The 12,483-nt window shown below is 26.5% G+C and overlaps 1 protein-coding gene across 1 annotated transcript; it reads left to right on the top strand.

Moving 5' to 3' along the window:
* Window positions 1–1,938: 1,938 nt before the first annotated feature.
* On the top strand, window positions 1,939–3,405 carry LOC143922169 (uncharacterized). The gene has a single exon (XM_077445395.1). It carries the CDS (start codon window positions 1,939–1,941, stop codon window positions 3,403–3,405), a length of 1,467 nt encoding a protein of 488 aa, XP_077301521.1.
* Window positions 3,406–12,483: the final 9,078 nt, after the last annotated feature.

Genomic DNA, 12,483 nt, shown 5'->3' with positions numbered 1-12,483 from the left:
TGATTCAACAAACATTTTTGATAAGAACATCACAAATCTTTTTAAAAACTTTACAATTACGTTTGTAGTTTCGGTTTTACTGTCTTTTATAATATTTATATTATACTTTTCATGTGAAAATTCAGTCAAAAGGCTTAAACTTTTTTCCATTTTAATCAAATCATCATCTTTTAAAAAAGAGCCGTGCTGTAGAATATGTAGACTATCTGCATCTATGCTTAAAGATAAACATATTTGTTTTAAATTCTCATAAACACCACTTTCAAAATGTAACTTTTTCTTATAATAGTCAATTTTAGATTGAATACCCCTAAATTCACTCCATTGTTTGGACAATGTAACATTTTGAACCAGATAAGGTATCTTCTGGGTAAGGAGTTCTTCTTTTATTATATTAACTCCAGATACTATATTGTTTAAATCTTTTTTAAATGTAATTAAATTATCAGAAAGCTTTTTAAATTCTTGGCAGCCAGCATCTTTCTTAGGATCTGATTTCATTTCAAGGGGCTTATAAACAAAAAAATAAAAATGAATATTTATAAATCAAAACCCCGCATAAATCATAATATTATTCAAATCAAAGTGATTAAAATGAATACGCAAATAATATTATTTATTTAAGGGTCAAAGTTTAGACTCTTTTTGAGCTGCTATAATTTTTATCTTGGAAAAGTACTTCAGTGATCTTAAACACTATTTTATAACTCTCCTTATTTACTCAACAACTGACATATCACTTTTTCAATTAAAATAAATATCCCTAAAAGTCTACTAAAGAACAAGATATCGAATAAATGCTTTTGACATTGAATAAAACCCCATTTTATTTATATTTAGCTTTCTAAATTTCTCTAATTAACTATACCTAGGTTACCACAATTGGTATATCATTTATGAGCAGTAAAATACAAATAATTACTGTTGTGTTATCCTCTATTAATATTATTTAAATAAATACCCTTAATGACTAAATACTTTAATAATGAAGAGCTTACACCATCTTCGATGGCACAAGACAATTACTTTGAACATTTATATTCATAATTTAATTAATTGCTAAACTGTAAATAAAATTTAATGACATAGGGGTAACTTTAATATAAACAATTATATTAAATTCTTGAGATAATATTTTTACAAAATAATTATTAAAAAGATGTTCTGATATATAAGTTTTATGAATAAAAAGGAAAAGTAAACTCAAATAAGAGGTAAAATAAAGCATTTTCTGGGCGCCTTATTAATTTATTATTTAAAAAAAATTATCTAAAAACATGTTTTATTTGGAGGAAGATTTGTTTTGTTTACATGAACCAGATTTTGCTTGAAAGCATATTTTATTAAATTTCATCCAAAATACATTAACTACGATATAATTAAAATCACTTTTTTATTTCACAGAAAACAACCGGAAATAGTTCAATCTAATTAGAATTTCTTTAGTATTTACTGGTGCCAATTTTAAGATGCTTTTCATTATAGAAATATTTTCTTAAATTTTTTTGTTGTAATTATATAAATTGTAAGCAAGACTTATCAAAGGAAAAAAAGCTGATTTTCGTATACTGAAAAAGAAAAGAGATTTCAATTTAATCTTAAATAAAAGCAATTAAAAGTATTAAAAAATCTTATTAAAAATAAAGTTTTTTAATTTTACTAATGTATTTTAAAGAAGTGATAAATAAAGTACGAAGAGGGGAACAGCTCAATTTAATTGGGTGTTTATTATCAGTTTCGCCTATTCATTTCATTTGTATTAGTAAAGAAGTGCCGATTGCTCGTACATTTTTCGTAACAACATAAAATTGCTTTATTTATAATTTTAATTTAATTTATGTAGTTTCTATAGTGATTAACTGGCTTATTGTAAAATAATTGTTTTTTCTGCTTCTGCTTTATTTGAAAATATTTTACAAAATTTTATAGCCCTCAAGTATGGACAGCGATGTTCAAAATATTGAATCTGGGTTTATGATACACTGTGGTAACCTATCCATGAAGACTACACACCCTGAATTAGTTAATCTATTCTCACAAGTTGCACCAGTCATAAAGATTGGATTAAGAAAGAAAGATAGTACATCAAAAGCCTATGCCTTTGTAACACTAAAGTCGGAAGAAGATGTGCAGAAAGTTATAGAGAAGTTTAATTACTATACTCTTCATGAAAAACAGATGATAATAACGACATACAGTTCCACTACTAAGTACTTGCCAGAAGCTAACATTTTCGTAAAAAATTTGCCACCTATGCTTACATCAAAAGATTTATATTTGATATTAAAAGCATTCGGGACTATAATTTCTTGTAAAGTTGCAACTGATGACAAGGGTACATCAAAAGGATTTGGATTTGTTCAATATTCAACAGTAAAAGCTGCTAAAAAAGCCATTTCAACTTGTCAAAACGCTAAGATCAGTGGTTATGTACTTGAAGTAATGTTATATGACAAACCAATCAAAGAAGAAAAAGCAGAGGTTGTACCAGTCGTTCCGACTTTTACTAATTGTTTCGTAAGAAATTTTCCAGCTGGAATGTCAGAAGAAAGTCTTAAAACAATTCTAGAAAAAGTTGGCCCCGTAAACTCAATTTTTTTCCCATTAGACAGATTTTCTAATCCAATAGGATATGCATGTGTTAATTTTGAAAAACCAGAAGATGCAATTTCCGCGATTGAAAAATACCACGGAACATTAACTTTTACTCCAGAAGAATGTGGTGGAGAAGAATTTGTTCCTACTTCCCCATTTTTTATACAAAAAGCGGAAAAGAAGAAAGTTAGAGAAGAAGCACTAAGAAAGCAACTTGAAAAGCTTTCACTTGAAGGAAAACAATTAAAAAAGAATCTCTATGTTTCTAATATTCCTGATACTTTTTCTGAAGATGAAATCTCACAAATATTTTCCCAATTTGGAACAGTAACGAGTATTCAAATAAGGAAAACGAGCACTACCAGTAACAAGCAATTTGGATATGTTTGCTTTAACACCAGTGAAGAGGCTGCTCTTGCATTTGAAAAAGTCGATGGTACTTTCTTAGATCATAATCGATTACAGATTTCTTATTATAAAAATAAGCTTGAAAGAGCCGCAGATGAGCAGAAACCAAAAATTAAATTTAACGGCAAGGACCAAATGCATTCTGCAGGCATCTCCAGACTCGTGCAGAGTTTAGTTAACACTGTTGAGAGGATTGCTAATCTTTACAAAAACGATTGGGAGGTTGTTGAAGCTAATTCCCCTTCTGATTTCTCTCATAAAATTGCTAAAGAATTTGTACTTTTACCAGATGATGAAGTGAAGGAAATGATTAGCTCATCTACAATTTTAGAAGAAAAAATTCAAAAAATTCTCGACACAAAGAGAAAAACTATTAACAATCAAGAAAAAGAAAAACTCTAATAAAGTTATAACTTAAACTCTTTGTTTTATTAATTTCTTTTAATATTATTCTTTTTAATTAATTTAAACAACCACCGACTTTAATTAAAAGCTTTGCTGCGCTTTACAATTAATAGCAGATTTAATTAGTATGTTCGTCATTATAATTTGTAAGTTGTTAAATTGAAATTTTTTATATAACAAAATTACAATCCGGTGTTTTAGCTTGGATTATGGCCATTTAAAGCTAATAATATTTAATAAATAGACTTGTTATGATTATCTTCGACTATAACATTCAATCAGAGATTACTAGACAACAATATTGTGTTATGTAATGTTTTAGTGTTTAAATAATAAGCTTTTAATATATATATGGTCATAATATCAAATAAGACTTCAATTCTTAATTAAAAAATAAATACAATAAAAAGATTAAATAATTTAGAAAACTGCTTTAATTTAAATTTACTTATCTGATCTGGAGTTACTTCAATAAAAATTAATTAACTTTTTGGCAGTTTTTTGCTTTAGATGTCGTTTAGAATATAACTTTATTAAATTAATATTTTTAAGAATTATAGATTAATTAATAGATCGCAATATTAACTAAGACCAGTTTGGTAGATTGCATTGTTATTTTTAGACACTTTTGTTTGAATTCAAAGTTTATTTTGAAAAAAATCCTTTGGCTGTGTTTAGACCCTCTTAAATTCGGTCGAAATTATTTTTGAACGATGTCATTATAAATATCGATTTAATTAAACAAGTTTAGTTTAATTTAAATTAAGCAAATATTATTGCTGTGTTATCCTCTATTAATATAAGTTAAATAAATACCCCTAACGATTAAAAAAAAAATCGGATTTATTGAAAAGTGGTTGCCTACAGCAAAAAAAGAAGTTTCCTACAAAACTCTGGGGGCCCCTATAGCATCTCTATCCCTCTGCCGACAGTCGGCTAGCCTTAGGACTAAGTGTCCCATTGACCTTGAGCTGGCGTTTAATTATAGACAGTACCATACTGTCCCCCTAACGATTAAATCCTTTAATGATGAAGAGCTTACGCCATCTTCGATGGCACAAGACAATTATTACTTAAAAAAATAAATGATATTGCTTAATACACTATAAATTTACCTTAATTAAATACTTATTTAATGAAAAGCTTACGCCATCTCAAAAGGCACAAGGCCAATGATATGTTTTAATTTTTTTTATTATTTCTAACAGCAAAATTAGTATTTACATTTATTGCTATTTTTGATTGTGCTCAATTAGCTCTTTGAAAGGTGACAACAAGAAATGATCATAATCAGTTACATACCATTTTGGCCGATAATAAGTGATTTGGTGCTTAGCACCGAAGGGTAAAGTGAATTGTTTACTTTCATCAAAAATTATAATCTTTTTTAAAATAATTCTTATCAATTCTCTCGGAATATCATTTGCAATTTTACCGTCAAAAAGAGGTGCAATTAAATAATCAAAATGAACCCCCATTGCTAATCTTTTGGAAATTCGTTTTAGATTACAAATTTTATATAAAAATCCGTTTATGTAATCAGGGAACTTGCAATTATCTAAACAGTTTAAAATATCCTTCATGGCCTTTTTAATTGCTTTTAATCTTATTTCAAGATCTGTGGCTACAGTAGAATCACTTAAAACTTCTAAAATCATTTTTTCTCTATTATAACTTTCTTTTATGATTGGAATTTTATTAAACTTTTTTTTATAAATTTCAATAGGATCAATGTTTACATTGAGATCAGCTGTTATAGAAGAAATACTTTCTTTCAGATTTTTAAACACCAAAGAATCTTTAAAAAAGTAAATTAAAGGCAAAAGAGTAAAAGAATAGTTTTCAGAATAATCATTTTTAAGCAAATCTTTAATAAATGAGAAAATAATTTTTTCAGAACTTTTTGAATCTAAAAGATATTGTATAGGTATTCCAGTACCGTTTCCAGAATTAAATGACTCTGTAAAATGTAATTTTTTGTACAAGTTTGGAAATTTAATTATTTCATTTTTATATTTTTCTACATAGCCGTTTACACCATCAGAATATTTCAACATTTCAAGCTCGGACTTCATTTTATAAAATAAAGCATTTTCTAGTTTGGTTTTCCCATCAGTTGTAGAATATAAATTTTTTAGATGTTTTCCTGTTATGAGATTTGGATTCTGTGTCTTTTTTAAATATGCCGAATTTTCAATATTATTAGAAACATTAAGTAAACTATAACATTTGGTAGAATAAAATTCAAATTTATAAGAAGGCGTTTTGGCAAAAATATCTTCTATTTCAATCCATTCTGAAATATTATGGTTAACAATGGCCTCGATAGTAAATTTATGACCAGTTTCTACAACTTTCGTCACGGCCAGTAAAAATTCTTCTGGAAAAACAACATTTTTAGTTTCTGGAATTACCATCCCAGATTGTTGAAGATTTAAAAAATTTCCAAGACACAACAGACATCTTATAACATTTGCGATATTTCTGGATTCATAAAGATCTAAAACATCAAAAATCAGATTCTTGGGAAATTTCATTTTTTCTAACCAATCACAAAATTTATAAATATTGTCAGTATGTCTATAATTTTTTGTAGAGTTTCTATAAATTGAATTTATAGTAAAATCAAACGTTTTAGCAAAATCAAGAAGAATTTCCCCCCTTGGAAGTTCTTGCAAAAAGGTGTTGTCAGAAACAGTTTTTCCAATTTTCTTTCCAATCCAAACATTTATAATTGAGATTTTACTCGCTATAAGGGCGATTGAAACATTCGAGTTGTTTGAATAAACATCTATTTGACTGGCATCTTCTGGGGCAATACGACACATTTCAATATGATTCATTTTTTCTTTTTTGTTAGTAAATTGTTTCATTAAGGGCAGTAAATTAATAAAATATAGGACAAAGGAGCTTTAAGCATTAATTAAAAGTAAATGGAAGCCCATTATACTACCTAGAAAGAAGTTCAAAACAATAATATTATAAGAGCAACTTCTCGTTTTTCAAAAATACAAAAATTAATTAAAAAATAAAAATGTTAATAGAATAGCACGTGAAAGAAAGGATTGAAGAAACGTAAATAAACAGCAGTTTCTAGAATAGATTAATGATTTTTTCACTTTTTAAATGAAGAGTGTTTTGTAATCGACTATAAATATAATTTAAATAAATACTTTTATTGATTAAATACTTTAATAATATCGCGCTTAAGTCAATCGTCGATGACACAGGACAAAAAGGAAAAATAATAATAATTTTGCAATTATTTATTAAAACATAGAAAAAACGAAACAGTCTAAGATAAGAGTCAAATATAATCATAACAAGGGTATTTATTAAATAGCTGTAATCCAACTATATATGCTAACAACTATTGTTTCAACTATATAATTATTGTAAAAAAATGTTGCTTTATTAATTAAAGAAATTACTTTAAAATATTTAGGGATTTTTAGATCAATCATGTAACTAAGACACTTTTATATCCAAAGATATTTGGGGTAAATATGATATAAATAGCAATAATATTGAAAATATGCGTTTTAAGTAAACATAGGTATTTATTTAAGTATATTATATATATCCAGCTAAAAAATTATTGAAGGAAAGATTTATTGGTGTTAAGACTTACTGATCTGGTAAATTATAATAAATTAAATTTTTAAAGTATAAAAAATATTGTAAAATTTATTCTTGTGCAATTTCTTTTTCTACTTTAGTTTTTCCATAGAGTCGCTTTCCTTTAAAACAACCTTCAAATATTCTATCAAGTTCTAAATCCAATCTTGGCCCAATTTCACTTCCATCTTTAACGAGATAAATTCTTACACAAACTCTTCCTTTTATATAAAAGAAGCTGATGGCTCTTTCTATTGAGGCATTTTCCCTTGATTTAAATGTGCTTTCTGCTGTTTTTTTAAATAATTTTAGATTTTCATCTTCATCAAAATCTTCTGTAAAAATTAAAATATGTCCAGAGTTTTTATGATAATTATTAACCGTTGATATATCATAAACACTGGCATAATTAAGAATTGAGAATCTAAAAGTAATTTCTGGTGTTGCAATCCACAGTTTTTCGCATCTTTTACTTTGCTCAAAATATAATGTTGTATCACAGTCATTTATATCCATGTAAGTTACAAGAAGATTAACTTCCTTTCTAACATCAAATTTATCTTCTATTGTAGAATCTATCATGTAACTAAAGTCTTTTATAATATTTTTAATAGAAGGATCGGCCCCTTTCGTTGTAATTATCATTGTTACCATAGAAGGCTTTAAAAAAAATTCTGAAAAATTTTGAAATAAAAAGAATTAAATATTAGAGAAGGATATTAAAAGATTAGAAACAATAATTTTTAAGCAAACTACCAATAAAAAGAGAATAAAAACGGAAAATGGAAATATAAGCATATTGATTTTATTAAAACGCAAAGGATACAAAAAAATCACCAATATGTTAATAGAAACAACAGGCTGTCCACAAAAATTTAATTATTATTTGAAAGGCTGAATTTGCTATTAGAAGCCCACAATATGAACATAATGGGGCTTCATTGTTAAAAAAATTGCCAAACCCAAAATGTTTAGTACAAAATATGATCAATGCCCTGCGAAACATTGAACACATAAATGTTGCCTAAATATAATTCAGGAATCAAAGCTTGGCAAAAAAGAAAAAATTGATGTCTCATTGGCTTTGAAGGTACTTTTGTTATTTTATAATTCTTGGCAAGTATCATTCTGTAGGGTTATTAGGCTACGACTGTATAGATTGATCGTAGCAATTAATGAAAAATTAGATCTAATAGCGTTTAAAATGTAATACAACTGTCTTGTGCCATCTAAGATGGCGTAAGCTCTTCATCATTAAAGTATTTAATCTTTTTTTAATAGAGCATAACACAACAGATCGTTTTAAAAAAAATAGTGTAATTTATCATATTTTTTGTGACAAGCCAAAATATACTGTTCATTGTGTAGTAACACAAACTCTTTTATTAGAAAGTAAAAATATGCTTATTTTGTGGTTTTTTGCATTCATAATTGCTTTAATAAAATATTTGCATACTCTTGTTAAATCAAAAATGAATATAAAAATTTTAATTAGAATACACTCAAATGGTATTGTTTACATTACAACTTTTTACTCTTTGTTTATTTATAAAATTAATGGCCCCAAATTTAATGAACAGAAGTACTACTTTCTTTTCAGTATTCAAACATTTAGGAGCTGTTCAAATCCAAATAAATAAAAAAATATCAACTATATTTTCTATTTTAGGGCCAAAAACATACAATTTTGATTATCTTCCAGACCTTAGAGATAATAAAAATGCCATTATTCAGCTAACTTTAAAATGTTACTTTAATGACCAAATTCTTGACTTTGATGATTTAAAAGCAAAAAAACAACCAAAACCAAATATTTTCGGGTTCTTTTCTAGAATCTCCGGCACCCCTGCTTTAGATACAGCTTCCTATAAAGATAAAATCAAAGCACTAATTATGAAGGATATTACAAAATTTAACTGGAATAAAATTGAAGATTTTTATCAAATAGAAAACGGGGATAACATTATAGAGAGGTGTATTGCTCCAACAATTATAAGATGCTACAATTTGAATCGAAATATTTTTAAAGATTATTATGAGTTTAAAGGCCCTAATAATAATAACTTTTATGAACAAGTCGATTTTTTAACAAAATTTGTTCAGAAAGAAGTTGATAGCTTGATTTGTATTGAAAAAGAAATAAAAATATTGGAGGGAAAAGGAATTATTACAAAAAACGTTATTTTATGTTTAATAGAAGCACACCAAAAGATCAATAAAAAATTAATTAATTTATGCAACGAATATAAAGTAGTGCGAGACGACCGGGCCGGCTCTTTTGATGAATATAAAATATCATTTTCAGACACAGTTCACAGCAAAGTTGTTTTTAAACCTATAGAATCAAATAACGACCACAAATTAATAGAGAAACAAGAATCAAATAACGACCACAAACTAATATATAATCAAGAAACACACAAAGATCCAACTTCAATAAATAAACACAAATCAAATAACGATTTTAAAACAAATGACAATGTTAATTGTGAAAATTTTAAAGCGCCAGTACACGATGAAAATCATAAAGCTGCTAATTCCAGTGTATTAACTTCACTTTCAAACATTTTTTTGGAAGAAATTGAGAATTTGTCTAATTACATTTTATTCGAAAAAGAGTATGAAAATTCTTATGAAACCCGGGAATTTTTAGGTGCTAACAATACGCACACTGCTTTTATTGTTAAAATTACTAATTATAGAAATGTATTTAAAGAAATGATAAAATTAGATGATTCGCCAATAATAAAAAAGGCTTTTCATTATTTTGAAAATTTATCAGAAAAGATCCATGAAACTTCCCTCGAAGCTGTTTTAAATAAGAAATCAAAATTTTTATATGAAAATACAAACTTATCTACAAAGATGAAAGTAACAGGATTTTTAGAGTGTGAAAATCAAAATTCTCCTGTTACTTTTTATCTTACAGATTTTAATCTTTTAATTATTGATAAAAATTATAAAATTTTAAGTGTTTTTTTAATTTCAGAGATTGATTTTTTTGTTTACAATAAATCTATTTTTATTGTTTTTAAAGATTCAATAAGAAATTGTATTAGTGTTAAAAACATTGAACATACAAATCTTAAAATGATAATTTTAGATTCAACAATTAGGGAATTAACAATTGAGTTTTACAATCTTTTTTATATGGAAAAACATGGATGTTTAAAAATTAAAAATATTTTTGTTAAATTTGAAACTGTAGAACTCCTTAAGAGTAATACTTCTAGTTGCCTATTGGAAAATAGACAATATTATACTAGAATCAAAATAAATGATGGTTTATCTAATAGAATAACTTTAACCCCTGCAGAACTATTAAATCAGGAAAATTGGAATACCAGGGAACCTGACAAAAAAGAAATCTTGTTTACAATAGAAAGGCCCAATATAGAAACACCGGTTACAAGTGTATTGCTGAATAAAGAAATTGGAGGCAAAGAAGAAAGATTTAGTAAAGGAGCTTTTAAAATTGTCACACCTGCCAATATTAAAATCGAAAATATTGATGGGGTGGTAAAAAGAGAAGCTTTAGATAAAGAAATTAAAAAAGTATATTATAGCAATCAAAATATAAACGAAGTTTTTATAAAAAGAACCCCTGAAAATGAGACTGTTAGAATTGAAATCGACGGGTTTATATATGAATACGAAGGGTTTTGTCAAAAAAGTATTCTAAATGATTTAAAAAATCATTTAAAGCTAAAAAATGATGCTTTTTCAAATTTAGATTTAAATCATTACATTTTAGCGGCAGTCTTAAATGAAACTTCAGAAACAAAATTGCACTCTTTTAGCATTGATTCGTTTCCAGAAGAGGAAACTTCGTTTAGAAGGAAAAAAGAAATTTTAAAAGAATTAAGTGAAATTATTATTGTGTGCTCTCATTCCAAACGTAATTTCTCTTATGATGGCCCGGGTGAGATTCCTATTGATTTTTCTACAGTTTTAATTAAAAATGACATTTTGCAATTTTATGATATTAAAAAACAAGAGTTTTTTATAAGAAAATATTTATTTCTTTTAATATCAAATGCACCTGTTAAAACAATAGTAAATTCAGAAAACTTAGAAGAATTAATTTTATTGTTTAGCATGCTTTTACAAAAAAATATTTACTATTTTTTCCCCCCTGCAGATTTAGAAAAAATAACTAGAAATAATTTATTGGAACAAAACAGTGATATTTTATCAACTATCAAAACACCTTTTAGAAAGTTTTTCTCATCAATCAGAGTTGTTCTTTTGTTTTTAAAAAAGACATCAGAAATTGATTTTATGGAAATTATTTTTAAATCAATGAATAAATAAATTGCTTAAAAAACGTTATTTATTTAAGGTTTAAAGTATAAAATACTTTAATTCAGAGTGTACACTGGGGTAACCTCTTATAGACTTCTGAGATCTTAATGATTAATTCATGAAATTACCAGCGACTACCTTTCTCTTGATACCTTCTTCGAGCAATAAATTGTTTATAACAAGTTTTTTTTGATATTTTGCTTTATTAAAAGTAAAAGTTGTAAGTAAATATGGGTATTTATTTAAATATATTTGTTATAATCAGCCAAGATTAATACGACTAATGCCAAAAAAATATTTCAAGTAGTAACAATATTATATATATCCAACTTAAAATAAACGGGAGGAGATTTTAACCTTCTACGCCCATTTTAAATAATTTATTTAATTTTCTGTTTTATTAAGCTAATCAACAGTTTCAGTTGGATTATGGCTACTTATTGTTATTTAATAAATACCTTTGCTATGATTTTCTCTGTTAGTTGAGTTTAAGTAAATCCAACATTTTAAAAAAAAAAAGCTACAGCTTAAATAAATCCAACATTTTTTTTTAGTTGAGTTTAAGTTTAGCAAATATAAAGTAGTTTTTAGTTCTGGAGGAACAGATAAACTTACCACTTAAAAAGTGATGTCCAATATGTAATTTGCACGGATTAATAAGGATGTAAGAAATATTCTTTAACTCTTTGTTAAATGCCCAGTGGTTATATTTAGTCGAAAAAACATTTCAGCATAGTAACACATATACTCAAGCTTTCAGCAATCGAACCTCAGCAGGATTTGAACTGAACAATAACAAGATTTAATTTCAATTTTTTTTGGTGAATATCGGTTTTGCCAATCGCCTTAAAGTGTAGTCTTTCTAATCTTTTGCTATCTACACTTTTCTTGAAAATTATACGAACAAATAAGTCACATGATTTTTCGAATTGTAACTTAGAAACGTTCGTTCGAGCACGAAAACGCGCAAATTATTAACTTAATTGGTAAATAATGGATTAATAATATTTTTCATGGCTCTAAGATATAATATTCAATAGATTTATTGGTTTAATCACTACCCGAATCACTTGAAATTAACCGTTTCCGACATAAACTTTTAGTATAAAAAGTCGAAGATAATTATAACAAGGGTCTTTATTAAATAACAAT

The sequence above is a fragment of the Arctopsyche grandis genome, unplaced genomic scaffold (assembly GCF_051622035.1).
Source record: "Arctopsyche grandis isolate Sample6627 unplaced genomic scaffold, ASM5162203v2 HiC_scaffold_605, whole genome shotgun sequence".
Classification (NCBI taxonomy): Eukaryota; Metazoa; Arthropoda; class Insecta; order Trichoptera; family Hydropsychidae; genus Arctopsyche; species Arctopsyche grandis.
Note: the sequence above shows the minus strand (reverse complement) of the source record. Positions and strands in the feature narration are given on the sequence as shown.